Source organism: Mya arenaria, chromosome 17 (genome assembly GCF_026914265.1).
Source record: "Mya arenaria isolate MELC-2E11 chromosome 17, ASM2691426v1".
Classification (NCBI taxonomy): Eukaryota; Metazoa; Mollusca; class Bivalvia; order Myida; family Myidae; genus Mya; species Mya arenaria.
The window spans coordinates 53323203-53343238 of record NC_069138.1 but is presented as its reverse complement, the minus strand read 5'-3'; the positions used below and the strand labels follow the sequence as shown (position 1 = coordinate 53343238).

At 35.1% G+C, this 20036-nt stretch overlaps 2 protein-coding genes across 5 annotated transcripts in view; one reads left to right on the top strand and one right to left on the bottom strand.

Moving 5' to 3' along the window:
- The window catches only part of LOC128224563 (serine/threonine kinase-like domain-containing protein STKLD1), a 35479-nt gene extending 30287 nt beyond the window's left edge, over nucleotides 1-5192 (top strand). For 3 of the 4 annotated variants that reach the window (XM_052934451.1, XM_052934450.1, XM_052934448.1), the window contains 2 exons: nucleotides 2907-2989; nucleotides 4497-5192. In XM_052934451.1, the coding sequence (XP_052790411.1) occupies nucleotides 2907-2989; nucleotides 4497-4619 (206 nt within the window). In that variant the 3' untranslated portion in view covers nucleotides 4620-5192. The remainder of the gene's footprint in view (nucleotides 1-2906; nucleotides 2990-4496) is intronic. The other variant, XM_052934449.1, reaches the window with a different exon arrangement.
- Nucleotides 5193-7261: 2069 nt separating this feature from the next.
- LOC128222857 (uncharacterized) lies at nucleotides 7262-12452 on the bottom strand. Its single transcript, XM_052932006.1, has 4 exons — nucleotides 12213-12452; nucleotides 10924-11151; nucleotides 10508-10632; nucleotides 7262-9983 (listed from the first exon to the last, which is right to left on the bottom strand). Exons 1-4 carry the CDS (start codon nucleotides 12247-12249, stop codon nucleotides 9096-9098), a joined length of 1278 nt encoding a protein of 425 aa, XP_052787966.1. The 5' UTR covers nucleotides 12250-12452; the 3' UTR covers nucleotides 7262-9095.
- Between the last annotated feature and the right edge of the window lie 7584 nt (nucleotides 12453-20036).

The window sequence follows — 20036 nt, the reverse complement described above, 5'->3', positions numbered from 1 at the left end:
GAATTAAAAGTGAGGGATGATCATTCCAGACGGGCCAACTATGATTTTAGTATGGCAGTCTTTTACTAAAATTTTGATTGGATCGTACTTAGTTAAGGCTGTTGTTAAAACTTCAAATCAGGTAAAATTTAAGTATTTTTTTAACTGTAAAACTAAGGACATTTGTGTAACTGATTTTGGCATGACCAAAAGTTTCGATTTTTATGCCCCCTTAGGTGGGCATATTAAAATCGCACCGTCCGTCCGTCCGTCCGGCTCTGTAACTTTCCCTTGTATGGACAGATTTTAAAATATCTTGCCACATGTGTTCCACATACCAAGACGACGTGTGGCGTGCTAGACTCGTGTCCCTACCTCAAAGGTCAAGGTCACACTTAGTGTTTATTCACAATGGAGTGCTGCATATAAGGACATAGAGTATAGGTTGTCGTGTCCGGGTTGTAACTTTCTCTTGTATGGACAGATTTTAAAATAACTTGCCACATGTGTACCATATACCAAGACGACGTGTCGCGTGCAAGACCCGTGTCCCTACCTCAAAGGTCAAGGTCACACTTAGTGTTTATTCACAATGGAGTGCTGCATATAAGGACATAGAGTATAGGTTGTCGTGTCCGTGCTGTAACTTTCTCTTGTATGGACAGATTTTAAAATAACTTGCCACATGTGTACCATATACCAAGACGACGTGTCGCGTGCAATACCCGCGTCCCTACGTCAAAGGTCAAGGTCACACTTAGTGTTTATTCACAATGGAGTGCTGCATATAAGGACATAGAGTATAGGTTGTCGTGTCCGGGCTGTAACTTTCCCTTGTATGGACATATTTTAAAATAACTTGCCACATGTGTTCCACATACCAAGACGACGTGTCGCGTGCAATACCCGCGTCCCTACCTCAAAGGTCAAGGTCACACTTAGTGTTTATTCACAATGGAGTGCTGCATATAAGGACATAGAGTATAGGTTGTCGTGTCCGGGCTGTAACTTTCCCTTGTATGGACATATTTTAAAATAACTTGCCACATGTGTTCCACATACCAAGACGACGTGTCGCGTGCAAGACCCGTGTCCCTACCTCAAAGGTCAAGGTCACACTTAGTGTTTATTCACAGTGGAGTGCTGCATATAAGGACATAGAGTATAGGTTGTCGTGTCCGGGCGGTAACTTTCCCTTGTATGGACAGATTTTAAAATAACTTGCCACATGTGTTCCACATACCAAGACGACGTGTGGCGTGCAAGACCCGTGTCCCTACCTCAAAGGTCAAGGTCACACTTAGTGTTTATTCACAATGGAGTGCTGCATATAAGGACATAGAGTATAGGTTGTCGTGTCCGGGCTGTAACTTTCTCTTGTATGGACAGATTTTAAAATAACTTGCCACATGTGTTCCACATACCAAGACGACGTGTGGCGTGCAAGACCCGTGTCCCTACCTCTAAAGTCAAGGTCACACTTAGTGTTTATTCACAATGGAGTGCTGCATATAAGGACATAGAGTATAGGTTGTCGTGTCCGGGCGGTAACTTTCCCTTGTATGGACAGATTTTAAAATAACTTGCCACATGTGTTCCACATACCAAGACGACGTGTGGCGTGCAAGACCCGTGTCCCTACCTCAAAGGTCAAGGTCACACTTAGTGTTTATTCACAATGGAGTGCTGCATATAAGGACATAGAGTATAGGTTGTCGTGTCCGGGCTGTAACTTTCTCTTGTATGGACAGATTTTAAAATAACTTGCCACATGTGTTCCACATACCAAGACGACGTGTGGCGTGCAAGACCCGTGTCCCTACCTCTAAAGTCAAGGTCACACTTAGTGTTTATTCACAATGGAGTGCTGCATATAAGGACATAAAGTATAGGTTGTCGTGTCTGGCCCGTTACTTTTCCCTTGTATGGACAGATTTTAAAATAACTTGCCACATGTGTTCCACATACCAAGACGACGTGTCGCGTGCAAGACCCATGTCCCTACCTCAAAGGTCAAGGTCACACTTTGTGTTTATTCACAATGGAGTGCTGCATATAAGGACATAGAGTATAGGTTGTCATGTCCAAGCTGTAACTTTCCCTTGTATGGACAGATTTTAAAATATCTTGCCAGATGTGTTCCACATACCAAGACGATGTGTCGCGTGCAAGACCCGTGTCCCTGCCTCAAAGGTCAAGGTCACACATAGTGTTTATTCACAATGGAGTGCTGCATATAAGGACATCAAGTATAGGTTGTCGTGTCCGGGCTGTAACTTTCCCTTGTATGGACAGATTTTAAAATAACTTGCCACATGTGTTCCACATACCAAGACGACGTGTGGCGTGCAAGACCCGTGTCCCTACCTCAAAGGTCAAGGTCACACTTAGTGTTTATTCACAGTGGAGTGCTGCATATAAGGACATAGAGTATAGGTTGTCGTGTCAGGGCTGTAACTTTCCCTTGTATGGACATATTTTAAAATAACTTGCTACATGTGTTCCACATACGAAGACGACGTGTCGTGTGCAAGACCCATGTCCCTACCTCTAAGGTGAAAGATACACTAAGTGTTTATTCACAAGGGAATTCTGAATATAAGGACATAACAGTGTAGGTTGTCAAGTATGGGTGGTATTTATTTATGTTCAGAGGCAATTTAAAATAACTTGCCATATGTATTTGACATGTAAAGGCAAGATCAACTTTTCATGTACTGACCTTGTTCATAGGTCAATGTCACATTCGGGGGCATTCGTCACATACTGTGACAGCTCTTGTTTAAAAGTATTTTTGAATGACATGCAGAATGAAATCGGCTTTAGCCGAAATAATTTCAGGCGGATATCTTTGTACATGTGTCAATACTTAAAACTGTATTTTATTTGAGTTCATTACTATGCATGTTTGGTTTGTGGTTGAACAGATGATGTGAGGGCTGAAATGAATCATCTAAATATTGGCCCTGGTTTGCTCTCCGAAATATTCAAACGGTTTAAAGAGAATGTGGTAAATATGGTAGTTTGTAACCCAGAATAGCCCGCCTTTACATTCCGAGCTCCTCGGCCTTTTTTATCGAAAACAACCTCGGATGTATTTGGACGGTTTACACACTCAAAAAGTGGTACGTTTAAGTCCGCTGCAAGTAGATCGCGTAGTAATTTTATTTAGCAGTTAAACTTTGTGACTTAACTCTTGGGATTCTTCATTATGTTTGCTATAATACAATTCAATGACAATAAATTTAAACTTAGATCAATAAATACAACTCTAAAACACTACATTTAACTAATGATATAATTCAAAATTTTACGAACTAGTTCAACAGATGTACCGGCATACACCCGAGGTTGTTTTCGATAAAATGGCCGAGGAGCTCCGAATGCCGCCTATACTTTCTATGGCGACAGAAAATAAGAAAAAACATTGAAGATTTTAAAAAATCAATATGAATCACTCTGGACACTTTTTATTGTTATAAAGCGCAAGTTTTATTTTCTGTAGCCTGAGTGCATTTTATATATGATTTTATACTGAGATCGTCTGCTTTTCGAAGAAATATGTCGACGTTTTGTGATAGCCTGTGATGGTGTCGTTTGGTGTCATCTTCGTGCAAAAGCATTAACTTCGGCCATAACTTAAATATCATTAAAATAAATCAAATGAAACATGGAACATATGTTGCCGGAGACAATGTGCACATGTAAAGAAAGACACATAACTCTTATGTTTATAATTGTCCAGTTATGAGACGAGCGCTCGGCGTTCGCTCCGCATCTTATTGCACTCATACTAACCTAATTTGATTGTTAATTAATCATCACGATAAGCTGTTAATTTTTCCTTTTTTTCAATTCTGTAAATTTCACTCTCAAAAAAGTATATATGTTTCTCCATACTAACAAAACAATTTTTCGAAACCTAATTTATCACTCAGTTTTTAAGCAATATTTTGCAAAGCAACCTGCATATGTATTTATATCAACTAACATTTTAAAATCTCCAAACTTGTTTGGATAAATGAGGAGTCATATAACCTATACATTTCAGAGAGTTATTAAACGCGTGAAAGGTTTGCTTTTGTACGAGTTTGCTATCAACTCCACAAGTTCCAACTATTTTCAAGTGTATTGTTATAATTCTGATTTCAGTAAAATCTGAGAAAACAATTTATAAAGTTATAAATGTAAAAATGATATTTTCTTGACATTACATATTTATATTATTTAAATATGTATAGTTGCGTTTTAACATTTCATATAAGATGTGTTACAACAGAAATAGGCCTTATAATAAAACTTTAAACTTTTCAGTTGTTATCATGCCATATATGTTTTACAATTTAAGTACACATGACCTTCAAAACATGTGTCACCATTGGTGAAATTCTTTTTGCAGTCATGTGAACCTGTGACGTCTTATATACAACTTCCCCCATTCGTTATTAATTATAAGGCCTATTTCTTCTGATCTTGTTTTTCGAGTTTTAAGTTATATATATAAACCCTATTTATAGAACATCATGGGACCATGTGACAAGGCACTTGAGAAACTGCGCAAAGTGAAAAGGCCCGTTGTTCCCCCAACGCCGAGCCCCGACATGTTAAAATCCACCACTCAGAAGACTGTTGAAGCATAGACGTTGAATAGATTTTGAAGATTTTCGTTAATGTTATTGATTTATATTGTGATATTGTGGATTATACAAGCATTTCTGTGATTTTTAAAATAAGTTGACTCCATATTACAAATTGAATTAAAGAGATAAGTGTTATTTGGTTTAGACTTGTGAAATGACCTACTTTGTTCTAGGAGGTTGAATGTCCAAATTGTATATGTTCGTAAACTGTTAGGAAGCGATTCTAGCATCTTTTAACAAAACACTTCCTTAAACATTGTTTAATTCTTGACAATAATAACATGTCAACTGATCATGGCTTAGTGGTATAGTATCGGTTACCTTATCATTGTGATACATATTGTAATCTATGTTGCATACTCATGTTTCATGTAAAAATTATTCTTTATAATACAAGTTGTATTATACAAAGCATGTGTGATATTTTGATCATGATATACCATACCACGTAATTTGCATGTCAGTCTCAATCACGGTTTAAAATCATGAAATAATTATGGCTGTTGTGAAAAATGTTATTTGTTGAAGCTAACATTTCCATTATTTGTTAACAAATAAAACTGAGAACATGAAGTTGTTGTATTGAAAATGAAGAAAAATACACCTGAAATTACCCACAAGACTGATTTAAGTAGAAATTCAATAAATAATTAAATTAAATTTATTTTATTGCCAATTTTTGGAACAGTTTCAATACATTAAACAAACTATATAACAAGGAAACTAGGTCACAGAGCCCAAATATGGAAATACCTTGTAAACACTCTAGAGGTCACATTTTCAGCCCAAGTATCCTGGAAATTTGTCAGAAAGGTTGTTTAGACGAATTCTAGCTCAAGTTCGAATACGGACTATCTGGGGTCAAAAACTAGGTCACAGAGCCCAAATATGGAAATACCTTCTTAACACTGTCGAGGTAACATTTTCATCCAAAATATCCTGGAAATTTGTCAGAAAGGTTGTTTCGATGATTTCTAGCTGAAGTTCGAATTTGGGTTAACATAGGATCAAAAACTAGGTCACAGAGCCCAAATGTGGAAATACCTTGTTAACACTCTATAGGTTACATTTTCATCCCAAATATCCTGGAAATTTGTCAGAAAGGTTGTTTCGACGATTTCTAGCTGGAGTTCGAATATGGGTCATCTGGGGTCAAAAACTAGGTCACAGAGCCCAAATATGAAAATACCTTGTTAACATTCTAGAGGTAACATTTTCATTCCAAATATCCTGGAAATTTGTCATAAAGGTTGATTTCACGATTTCTAGCTCAAGTTCGAATATGGGTTATCTGGGGTTAAAAACTAGGTCACAGGGCCCAAATATGGAAATACCTTGTAAACACTCTAGAGGTAACATGTTCAGCCCGAATATCCTGGAAATTTGTTTAAAGGGCTTTTTTGATGATTTCTAGCTTAAGTTAGAATATGGGTCATCTAGGGTAAAAAACTAGGTCACAGAGCCCAAATATGAAAAATACCTTGTTAACACTCTGGAGGTAACATTTTCAGCCTTAATATCCTGGAAATTTGTCAGAAAGGTGGTTTCGATGATTTCTAGCTCAAGTTCGAATATGGGTCACTCGGGTAAAAAACCAGGTCGCAGAGCCCAAATATGGAAATACCTTGTTAACACTCTAGAGGTCACATTTTCAGCCCAAATATCCTGGAAATTTGTTAGAAAGGTTGTTTTGATATTTTTTAAGTCAAGTTCGAATATTGGTCATCTGTTTTGTATTGTTATTTATTGTTTTAATTTCATTGACGGTACCAACTTCAATCTTCATGAACTTATTCCCAGTATATAGTAATTTTTTGTGACGAGTTATATAAAATCCAACCAAAATATTGTTTTTGCCCTTTGTATCTTTTTAAACAAATACATATTTGTCATGTGTTTAAAAAACTGAGCATATAATAGTTCCACCTATGGTGTATGGAAGGGCAGACTGGCACCATCCAGTATGTAGTCCGATCAATTTCTTTTTAACCCTTTGACCAAATTTGGTCTGAATGTGCATGAACGTGTTTGATAATTAGCAAAATTGCTGTAGTTACTCGAGAGTTATTGCGCTCTTATCATAGAAATTACCTAAAATTGCTCTTGTCCTATCAATAACTTTTTAAGCATTTGTCCAATTATCACAAAATTTGGTGAGAATGTGAATGGGCATAATACATCAGAGAAGCCAAACTCCTGTTATTGCTATTAATTATCAACAAGTCTATCGCACAACATTTTACTAAGGTGAGCGATATAGGGCCATCTTGGTCCTCTTGTTAAATCATCAAAACAATGCTTTTTGAACCTGTTGCATACCAAACATGCTCAAGTCTATGCTATTTGAAGAATATGAATAGATTACACTAGGTCAGTTCTTTTTTCGCGTGTGAATGAGGAATAATGATCCTCTACAAGAATTACAAAATATATTGGCAAGATGATATATAAAATTAAAGTATTCTAGCCTACAAGCCCAACAGCCAAATGTAACTAAGAGTTAAGTTTTCGAAAAGGCACCGAGGTGACTCTCAACGACACAAAACTTCACAAGCCAGGCGTCGTTGATATAATAATAATTATGTTATTACCATCGAGTTATTTGTTTTTATTAAATATATTTTAGAAAGAAACTGCAAAAATGGATATGTGTGTCTGTTTATTATAAATGATTGCATAATACAACAATAAGCGTACGATAATGTTAATGTTTTTTTAAAGAAGCACTGAAACACAATGCAAATATATTTTCAAGCAAAAATACAATGAAAAATACAGGGACAAGCAGTCGAAATTTCATAAAATCATCCCTGTTAAACCATTGGCAAAAACGACAATGATCTATAGACATAAACATATTAACATCACATACATAAAATCGATTCCGTAATACATCCTATACCAGATACACAGAAACAAACCACACACAAACCATACGCTCATCAAAATTGCTTTACCATTAAATGATGGGATTACCGCCTAGGAACATTCAGTGAAACAAGAGGTAACTGGAGCTCGAGTCAATTGGGATATTAAACTAGTAAGCATGACCATAACCTAACACTTGTCCCATCATTTATCAATGAGTACTTCATTAAAATATATAACCCTCATTAGAGCACGCATCAACTTGAAAACAATGAAGAATAACGCTGATAAACTAATTTCAAGTACTCTACGGCCGGATACCAACATTACCTGTAAACGTGAGAATCAAGCCGGAGCAACAGTACTAGCTCTTCAGAGGTACGATAAAGTCATTCAAAGACAAGTATCAGACATAGCTCGCCTTCAGAAGGTTTTAAATTATGTCTTCATTTAGTCTTATAATGAAAGTATCATTGTACAAACCAGGAGGAAAAACACAATGAAAATATAATAAAAAAACAAACAAACAAAAACAATACATAATTGCTGTGTAATATTCGTCGAGGTGTAAAAAAGAAATGAATGGAAAAAATACGTCCTTTCAATTTCAAACCACACAATTAAGGCTAAATAACCTATTACTATTGTAACGGTCCGCTGTAAGCGGATGTGCGTTCAAAATAATATTCCGTATAAAACGGAAGTACGTTCGTAGTACGTATGTTAACTTGGTAATATGCAAATTAGCAAAGCCTGGGCTATGTGAGAATAGAGAAGTTAGTGTATATAAAGACCAGTGGACCCCATCGAGCATTGCTCTGAAGGGATCTGTTGGTGTTTGTTTCATTACGCCAGAAAGCTCGGCTATTTGGTATTTGTTTGTTTGACGGCGCACGTTACACTATAAAATTAAGACGAGATTTTATTCATATTGATACTTCTTGACTCATCCTAATAAGTTGATTTATGAAATAATAAAAATGTAGGAAATGACCAAACACTCGTATTTTCAGCTTAACCTTCCCCAGGCTTATTGAATGTTATCAGTATACATAATCACTGACGAGAATATCGTGTTCTGAACATAAATCACGAAATAACGTTAATGGTAGGAAATAGGAATAATTTATTCCTTCAAAGCACATGTATACTTCAAGAATGTGTTCGTAACGCACTGTTTCATGAAGTTATAATCTTTTTTAAACTTTGGAAAACGCAGTCATGATAAATAAATGTGTAACGGTTTTACTTCTTTCTTCAAATTGGTACTTTTTCTAATAAGTTGATTTATAAAAAAATAAAAATGTAGAAAATTACCACATATTTGCGGCTTCACCTTCTGACAGGCTTACTGTGTGTTATCAGTATGCATTAACAGTGACGAGAATATCGCGTTCTGAACATACAACACGACATAACAATGGTAAGAAATAAACATAATTAATTTCTTCAAACCACATGTAGACTTCGAGAACGTGGTCGGTTCTGTAGGGAACACACCATTTTATGAAGTTTTGAACTTTTCTAATTTTGGAAAAAAAAATTGTCAGAAAGAAATGTTAAATGATTTCTATTATATACACACGTTTCAAATATTCGACAAAATCGTTACTTTTTTCTGATGAAGAAAAAGCCAAATGCACCGAGAAGAGCAACACCAACTATAACACCAACTATAACACCAACAGTTATACCTATGGTTGCCCCGATAGCCATTCCAGTACTTTCCTTTTCCTGACCCGGTACCACGGCTCTCGTAGGGTTTTGACATTCAATATCTGGGCAGAAGCTAATTTCCTCTATTGGAACTCCAATATTTAGTTGGTATTTTCCCGTTTCAATGTTGTCCATGACTTTCGTTATAACGCCGTCAATGCTGGTATTAGAAACGCTTTTATAATTGAGGTCGTATTTCTTCCGATCAAATAATAACACACTGATAATTGTAGAATTGGACGTGTCTGTGCTTCTCTTGCGGCGAGTAGAATCATCGAAAATATACATTGAAACATCGTCGGGAATATACTCCATAAGCGATCGCTCGAGGTTTTCAACAGTATTAACCGCTTTTCGCTCAACAGAAATTTTAAACATGTGTATCTTCTCTGTAATGTTGTTGCTTATGCAGTCGAAACCCGTTTTCAATCCTTGCCCTACTGTATCCCAAAAATTGCTTGCGAAAGCTGACTTTATTGTCCAGATTATTTTCCAATAGTTGGACCACCCAATGTCACAAAACGAGGGTGCACCCGGATACGGGCTCACGTAACACCCTGAATGGCTTCTAAATGCAGCTTCTTTTATTTCATCACAGCTAGGGTGATTGTACGGACGCAGCAATATTACAAGAGCAACTTGGAGACATTTACGCACCGCATCGATCCACCTCTGTCCTATTTCATCGAAACCGTTGTAGTTTTCGGTGTACAAATTGCAGAACTTTTCACCATAGTCCAGTGCGTAAGATGTCCCGGACCTGGTACACGGGAATCTCTTCTGAAATAACAGTTGTGTCTTGTTTTTAAAGTTACGAACATTAGGAAAAAGCACGCTACATGCATATCGATTGATATATTTAAGATTAGTGAATTTATCTCTTCTTATTTATAACTTTTATTGTTTCATCGATCAACAAACACCACTTGAATGTATGTTTTGCAAAAGGCATTATTTCTTTTGATCATACACGGTTCTCCAGGGGGTGGGATGTTGGGACGTACATTTTACGACGCCAGTTGCCAAAGCATTGGAGTCGAGTATAAGATTGTGGGCATAGAGCACAGACAGAATATAAAGCTAGTAAAAGCTAGTTATTTCACGAAAGTCAGTGTTCACGCGACCCAGGTTAAAGGCCCCACCAGGACAACAATTAGTATTTTGAAGGATAAGGCAGGAGATCGAACTTCTGGTTCTATAGGAATGACAGTCCTGTGTGTTACCACTAGACCACGGATCCGCCTCTATTTTCCTTTCTTTTATCTATCAGTCTTATGCCAAGAGAAAAAAACTGATATACAAACCTCCAAGCATGTCCTGTACCAACTACACTCTGTTCCATCAGGACTGTGGCACCAAGCAGGTAGGGGGGCTTCTGTACTCTGAGGTGTGTCATCCGGTCGGCATAAACAGTCATCGTATACTGGGCCTTATTGGAAAGAAATAGGACACTGCAATATCCACGTGTATTTTGTAGGCAACTTATCATATCCCATAACCGTTGAGTATAGAAACGTCAAAACAGTTAGTCAACATTACTTATTTGCCTAAAATGTTTTAAAACACTTGCTTATGTAAGACTTAATGTATTGTGTTAAACGAACATCACTTATTTCATCTAAACAGCTTTATTGGACCATTTCACTAAATGCCATTATTGTTTTCAACACATAAAGTATCAAATTTTGGTGTTTGTGTAGTACTAAAACTTAATTTCAACCTTCATCTAAGTCGTGTTGTTCAACCATACACTGGTAGTAACAGAAGGTTGCTGATGGATCACGACAGGTATATTTTCCCTTGGAGCGTTGTTCTGCATACGCCTTCGTTAAACAGGTTCCCCATTGGTACTTTCCACCGTAATGGATAGACGAAAAACAATCCACGATCCCGGATGGTCCAGTTCTTGCATCACACTCCCCGGTGATAGGTTGTATAATTGCAGAAACTACAAAATAGAACAGATTTGCTTCACTTCCGCTTATATATTTCCCTAAATGACGTCTACTGGTAAACGTTTACCTTTTACACTTACCAATTATTCGCCCACCCTGTAAAACCTTTGTTTAGCAATCCCATTTTTCATGTTCAAAATAAGAAGACCGCAATATTTTGTTGTCACTGGAGATAATGTTTTGAGATGTTTAAGAAATAACGACAATGTTCTTAAGTGGGCGAATTATTGGTATACACTAGCGGGTCTTAGGAGGGAGGCGCACCCCCCCCCCCACACACACACACACACATACACATACACACATATACATCGTCCAAGTTCACTTTTTATGTCAATAACAGTAAGTAAGAAAAAAGTAATCAAAAATTAAAATTGACTTGAGTTGAAACCCAAAACACCCCTTTCTGAGGAAGTAGTAATAGTAGTACTGGTAGTACTGGTAGTATTAGTGGCGATGGTTGTGGTGGTATGGCAGAAGTGGTCGTAGCAGTAGCAGTTTTTTTTTAGCAATAATCCACGCCTCGAAAGCACAACTAAATCGAGGACGGATACCCGACATACCAATGCGAAATGCCGCCACGTTATTATTTGATGTTTTCGCCTACGATTTTGCGGCTTCCTTTTGTGTGGTGAGTTCAATCGTAGCGTTTTTTGCCAATACGCAATGGCAGGAATAAACCACTTTCAAGAGTAAAACATAAATCCTTTAGATATTTGTTGTGTAATTAGTGGTTAAGGACATTTTAAAAAGATTTTTATGATAAGGCATTTATTACAAAAGAAGTGAAATATATCCTGGTTAAATGCAAGTAGAAGCAATCATCACAAAGTCAAAATGAATTGTTCATTGGGTAAACTTGAATATATGGACACAACTCATATCCTGAAATAATTTTCAAAAGATGCATGTGATATGCTTGTTTAAAATTTAACGCTTAGACTAAAATGTGTTTTATGTTTTCGTCATTCACAGTTACCTTTGCACTGTGAAAGGCCCTAAATATTCAACACCATTTATATTTGTAAGTAATAAGTATTTAAATGACACTTACCGATTATTATTCCAAACAAAAGCTCGTGTATGCCCATTGTGATTTATTTCGTACACTCTGGAATGTGAAAGAAAATAGTAATACCTAGTTCCTCCATAAACCAATATCTGAAGACAACGAAGTTTTAAACTTTTGCAAAGACGAGTTAACCACTTAAAATATATCGATACAAAGGAAATCCATTTTGTGTACGTGTGTTTATTGAGAAAACTTCCACCAAGACATTTAGGTTTCAACCGTGCACGCAAAAGTTTGCATTCGTTTATAAACATCAATGGCGGATCTACCGGGGGCACGTAGGGCCTGTGCCACCCCCCAGCGGGCCGGAAAGTAATGTTTTTGGGGACACATCTTTATTGATTTAACTGTACAAATCAGTTGTTTGTCACAATTTAAATTTTATATAAGCATTTGAGCAAATAAACAACCTGATTATCGCCGCATTTTACACAGACAGTTGATCAAAAGTAGACAAATGTGGCTGCAGATATACGCGTAAGTTTATTGTTTTCAGAATATATCATATACCAGAAATATTAGTTGTTTATAACATATGCACATTATATGTTCGTCATTGCTTTTAATATCGTCATTGTGTGCCAACATTGGCAACAAGATATTTGTGTGCATGACGTGCATCTAACAAAAGTTTAAATTCAAAACGTTGCCGCTTTGAAACTTTCCATTTCGGCCTTTATTATCGTCTAGTTCTCTGAATAATGCTAGAGCCTTTGTAAATTAATACATAATAATTTATTTGAAACCCTTTTTGGAATTTGTTGTCAAGTTGTTTTTACTTCAGTTACTAGTAACCTGTATATTTTAGTGTTCCACAGGGGTCCGTATTAGGGCCGAAATTTTATACAATGTACACTATACCCCTTGGCGCCATTTGCAAAGAGCATGGGCTGCAATACTATCTCTACGCCGATGACTCACAGCTGTATTTATCGTTCAAACCATTAGATGACATTTCTAAGGAAGAAACATTACAACGCACTCAGTCGTGCCCTCGAGATGGATGAATCTAATCATGCTCAAACTTTACACTGATAAAATAGAAGTCATCATGTTCTCATCTCCTCATCACTCCAAACACATTGAAGATCTATCGGTAACCGTCGGTGACTCGGAAGTTAAACAGTCTGTTAATGTAAAACAATTAGGTGCCATCTTTGATTCAAACATGAACATGGAAGATCAAGTTAATTCAGTATGCAGATCATGTTATTTACATCTTAGACAAATAGGCAGAATTCAGAAATATCTGACAATTGATGCATCTAAACAACTTGTGACTTCATTGGTTATCTCGCGCCTAGATTACTGCAATGCCCTACTGCATGGAGTATCTCAAACATTAGTCAACAAACTGCAGATCGTTCAAAATACAGCTGCCCGCATCATCACCAGAACCTTGCGGTACGATCATATCACACCTGTACCTAAAGAACTACATTGGCTTCCAGTGCACTACAGAATTCAGTTTAAAATTTTAACGCATACCTACAAAGCTTTAAACGGAAAATCACCAGAATATTTGGAAGAAATGCTATGTGTTTACAAACCACGAAGAAATCTGCGATCTCAAAACAAAGCACTTACTTTAGTGATACCAAAAAATAAAACTGTAACCTACGGCGACCGACGATTTGAATATGCAGCTCCGAAACTGTGGAACGACCTACCATCCGGTGTGAAAGACTCAAGTTCATTGTGTTCTTTCAAACGTGCACTTAAAACACACTATTTCAAACAGGCGTATGAATAGCATTTTTACCAGGAATGAGCTGTGACAGTGTTTCACGAAGACTGTGTGACCATTATGTGATTTTAAACATAATTTTACAGCCTGTTTTAATTCTACCATGATCTTTTAGTACAGTTACATTTCCTATGTAAACTGTTTTAGACTATTGATACAATATATAAATGCAATTTAGATGTCGGGCGTAAATTATATAAATATCATTTTTAATTCTTTCAAAGTTTCGCTAGACTATTTTTTTTTATCGTATGCTATTGATATTTATTGTTTTTAATTCAGACGACCAGTTAAATACCACATTTCATTTTATTGTGTTTCATATTTTTTAGTATGTTGTACATTTATTGTTCAAAAGCTGTCTAGTATTTTAATGATATTGCTTGTAGTTAGCTATCAGATTATATCGTTGTAAAGCGCCTTTGAACGTGTATATGAAAAGGGTGCTATATAAGTTTGGTAAATAATAATAATAATAATAACCTAAATTTATAACGATGACATCCGAAGTACCTACAGTATCGTTGAGGGCAATCAATATACTGTAGTGTAGGTTTCTATAATTATCACTAATTTAAGAGCTTAAATATGTGTGTCTTAGATGGACGAGTGGTTAACGACTTGGCCTGTTACTCCGTCGACCCTGGTTCGATTCCCCTAAACTGCTCGATATCTTTGTTGTTTTTTGAAAGATTTATCTCAGTAAATGATATCTTTTTCATTCAATTTATCTGCCAAACATTATTGATAGTGAAGACAAATGTTAATTCTATGGTATTATATGATAAAAATAATGCATTAAAAAAAGTTTGATATGTTTATATAAAGTTGTGCCCTCCCCCCCCATTTAGAAAGTCCTGGATCCGCCTCTGAACATAATACATGGTAAAAAGGGTTATGGTAAAAGTTTTATTTAAATGTCAAGTCATGTATTGTGGATTTTATTTATATAAAAAAATGAAAAACACACAAACCCAAGCTAAAACAGGTATAATGAAAAGAAGAAAGCAAACAGAGCGATAGTTTTAAGTGTTATTTAATGTTAAAAAGACAGTTAAGTTTTAGTATTGTCAATAAAACAGAACTCTGAGCTCAAAACCATAAAACAAAAAAACAAACAAGAAACAAACATTATTGTTGACTGGAGATTTGTTTGTCACGTTCTATATGTATACCGGAATTTGAAAAGTTGACATTATTTTTCTAGTGTTTGTGCAGCGATGCTTGCAAACAACGGATATACAAGGGTATATCCCTTCTGCTTTCCATCTGCTCATAAGGCCATTCTTAAATAATGCCCGTCCTACAACACAAACAGCCACAATAAATTTGTTATTAATTTACTTTTATATAATTTTCATATTTATTAGAAAAATTAAACACCTGTTGTTTTTCTCGAAAACTGTAACATTTGCATCCATGCACTTTAGCGGGGGTCTCAGGTTTGTATGTGTGTGTTTTTTGTTTTAAATTAAATGTAAAGGTTACGTTCCACCGTCTTTGACTGATACAGGGTTACTCTGTCATAAAACAAATCTCCGACCGACCGACTTACGTCAGATAATTTTGGCCGGGCAAACAAATAATATTTTAAGGGTGTCCTAATATAATGAAGCGAACGTGCTGTTTGGCAGTGTTAGTTACAACGTTTCATTAAATCGATGGACGAAGCGAAAGAGTTTTAATTTCGTATGTTATAGATGTCGCTAAAGATGTTTTCACTTTCAAACCCTTGCTTTCTGATTTCTTCCTGATATAGCTGGTTGTTACGTATTACACAAACCGCCTGCACATTTCTTGGTCTTGATATTTTAGTTTTTCAATTTAACTCACCAACTCATATATAGACACATTTTGCGAAATGTTTATGTTCATAATGTGTTTACCGATCATTTATCATACACGTGACCGACCAAATGGTTAATGAAAAGATCAATCATAGGTATTTAAAAAATATTTCCATACCCTTTGGGTAAAAAATGGGTTTAAATACTCATTTAAGCATTACATTGTTTAGTTGTGCCATGACTAACTAATATACATGTATATACATGTATATACAAGTTAAATTATGTTTCTTTTTATAATAATCTTTTTTATATATATATATTTTCTCAGTTTACGTATAAATAAATGTAAACAATATAGGTTAAATTGTTTATCGCAAATAATGCCGACACAATAAAACATTAACGGCATTTAAATTCATTATTGTCAATAGCTTATAACAACGGGAGATGGAAAACTTTGTCAACCAACGAGAAGTGGTTTTATTCAAAACTTTAGGGGTATATATTATCGACTGTTTTGTGCAGCGATGCTTGCAAAGAATGGGTTGACAAGGGCATATCCATTCTCCTTTCCATCACTTTATAAGGCCATCCTTAAATAATGTATGCCTGCAAAGGTCCAACCGACAACACTAAATGCTGCGTCACATCTCTTGCCTAGAAAAAAAGAAAATAAAACTAGCACAATGTTGCGAAAGTGTGTTTGCATCCAAGCCCTTCAAGAAAAGTTCAGGGTTGTGATAATTTATATTGTGTTATTTTTCAGTTCAGGCTTATTCGGAAACTCCATTCAGTCTTGATTACCAGAATTATATCAATTTTGTGTTCCACCACCTGTGGCTTATATTTCACACATGGATCACTTAATAATCAAAAAGGAGCACACATACTTCTGGTGACGTCACGCTTTCTGTTCTGCTACCTGATCGGGCAAAATACGATCTGAATTACCAATCTTCACAGTAAATCTCACCGATGTTGAAACACGTATAATCAATGGCATTGAGAAGGGAGAATTTAGGCTAGGTGTCCGCGTAGTTCGCCTTTGTCAAGATTTGGAGAGCATAAACGCAACACAAACAGTTAAACCCCCGCCAGAACCGAGTGTTGGTACTATCGTATATATGCAGATTTACTATGTTATGAGCTTTGTTCTTTTTTTAAGTGCTGTTATTACCTATCTTGTTGAAAGTATGTAGGTTTTCTAAAGAAAATTGATAAATAAGAGGCATAAAAGTGGCGATGCTATGCCCTCTAAGATTTATGGCAAACTGGGCTTTTAATGCTGTTATTGTTTTATGCTCGAGGGCTTATCGGCAGCGTGTTTTAATCTTTTTATTGCATGTGTTTTATCCAGAGAAAATGAAATTTCTATTCATATAACCTATATATTAATAACAACAAGAGAGATTGAAGGATATTTCGAGTGGGATAAAACAGGTGTTAACAAATCTTGACAAACTGTTCTAACCGAGTTATTCTAAAGTAACTTTCAGATGACACCATCGATAAGACTTAAGCAATTTGAAATTAATACTAACTATTCCATCAACATTTCAGCATTAGGAAAGAATAAAATTCGACATTGACATGTGTGTTTCAAGCATAATTTGGTTTTAGCAGAATATATATGATTTATAAATTAATAATTGAATGCATATATAAAATATTCGGAATACGTCCATGTTTTAAAAATACATTCTAAACTTATTATGTATTAATGACGATTGTGTTGCGTATAATTATATATGTATGTTTATAAATAATAAGTAAAGTTAAACCTACATTCGTAGTGTCGTGACAATCTTATTACCAAGCCCTACTGTCGAGCAATTCGACTAAGGCAAAAATAAAGTTAACAATTTGTCTTTGGATTCGGACATTATGTGTTGAAATTTGTTTATTGTCCCACTTGGAACCATGATCATTTTGACTATGTCAATGTACGCTTCACACTACATAAAACAATGCATTCATGCGTATTGTCGGGACAAGTTACTATGTCAAAAAAATAATTCCAAAACGAATGTATATTAATAATAACGATAAGATTAAGATTATCCATTGGCAATACCAAATAGGGTCAGGTGCGTTGGTCGAAAAACCGGATAACGCCTTTGTACTTTTTTATAATGCAGTGGAGATAATTTATCAGTGGAGATAAATACAATATCCACTTGCGTATTATGATTTGTGTTGTTGTATACATGTATTACTTTTATTGAGTTAACATCATTGTTCACATGTTTTACTACTCGTGAGTAAAAATCGTTGTGTACATGTAAGACAATAATCTAGTTAACATCATTGTTCACATGTTTTACTACTCGTGAGTAAAAATCGTTGTGTACATGTAAGACAATAATCTAGTTAACATCATTGTTCACATGTTTTACTACTCGTGAGTAAAAATCGTTGTGTACATGTAAGACAATAATCTAGCTAACATCATTGTTCACATGTTTTACTACTCGTGAGTAAAAATCGTTGTGTACATGTAAGACAATAATCTAGTTAACATCATTGTTCACAGGTTTTTGTTTTATTGAGTTAACATCGTTTCCACATGTAGTACTATTTCTGAGTTTACATCATTGTTCACATGTATCATTATTTTCGATTTAAAACCATTTTTCACATTCATTATAATTATTTTTGTTAGCTATGTATATCTTATAATTGTATGCTATGTATTTATTATGAAATGTTTTGCTTTTTTCTACATTTTTTTCGTGAAATTGTATTCTTTATAGCTTTTAAATGAGATATAGGCAGTTTTGATTGTACACTAAAGCATTATGTTGCTGTTGTTGTTCTTGTTGCTGCTGCTGCTGCTGAAGAATTCGGAATACCGATGGATCGAAATACTATTTAGTGTTAGTAGTTCAAAACACTTCCCAATATTGCTTGATTTTAGGTAACAATATAATTTACCCAGTGAACACCAAAATAAATATTTTAGTCGTGACTACGCCATTTCGGATTACAAATGTGCAAGGTGTACATTTGTTAAAGAGGGATAGACACTCTCAAAGTAAAGCCTCAATTTGCTATTGATCCTCGAGTCGAATCGGACCAAGCATTTTGATTTACTAAAACAACAGCAGACGAGCGCTCGGCGTTCGCTCCGCATCGCTCTTGGTTATTTTATCGCACTCCTTCTAACGTTATTTGATTGCTAATTAATCATCACGATAAGCTGTTAATCATAACTTTTTCAATTCTGTTTATTTCACTCTCAAAAAAGTATATATGTTTCTCCATAATAACAAAACAATGTTTCGAAACCTTTTATCTCTTTTCAGTTTTTAAGCAATATTTTGCAAAGCAACATGCATATATATATCAACGTTAACATTTTAAAATCTCCAAACTAGTTTTGATAAATTAGGAGTCATATACCCTATACATTTCAGAGAGTTATTAAACGTGTGAAAGGTTTGAATTGAAATCTTAGATGGTTATATGCTTTTGTACGAGTTTGCTATCAACTGCACGAGTTCCAACTCAGTTCAAGTGTATTGTTAAAATTCTTTTTCCAGTAAAATTAGAGAAAACAATTTATAAAGTTATGTAAAAATGATATTTTTTTGATATTACATATCTATATTACATATATATGTATAGTTGAGTTTTAACTTTTCATATAAGATGTGTTACAACAGAATGAGGTCTTAAACTTTTCAGTTTATGGCGCAGTATGAAATGCATACAACAAAGAAATAGAGTAATGCATACAACATAGGCAAAGAAGGGTTTTCACATTTGCATACAGCATACACAAAGAAGGATGTTGAGGAACGCATACAATATAGAATAAGAACAAAAATATTGACATTGAAATATTATTGTTTAAATCAATAAATTAGTATGTTTATGAGGTTAGTCAAGTGAGAAATAGTTTATTAACTTTATATTTGAATTTTGCTTTTAAAACTAAAACATAATTGATTTGTTTTTCAAACTTTTTGTTTTGTTTGAATAGGGAAAAGATCCTTATATGAAATCATTAAAATTGGTTTAATAGATTGAAGGAAACAAAAAGTTTATGAAAACTTTGCAGTTGGATAAAATAAAGATTGTATTCATTGTGTATACTACAAGTATATAAGTACATTTAGGAAACAGAAACATATCATGTCACACTGATTACAATACATTAGAAACTTGTAAAAAAAATCTATATAAATAATTAAATTAAGTATAGTAAAGCACCTGGTACTTGATAAAAGACATACATGTATTTTTAAGAATTATTGTAAATTATTG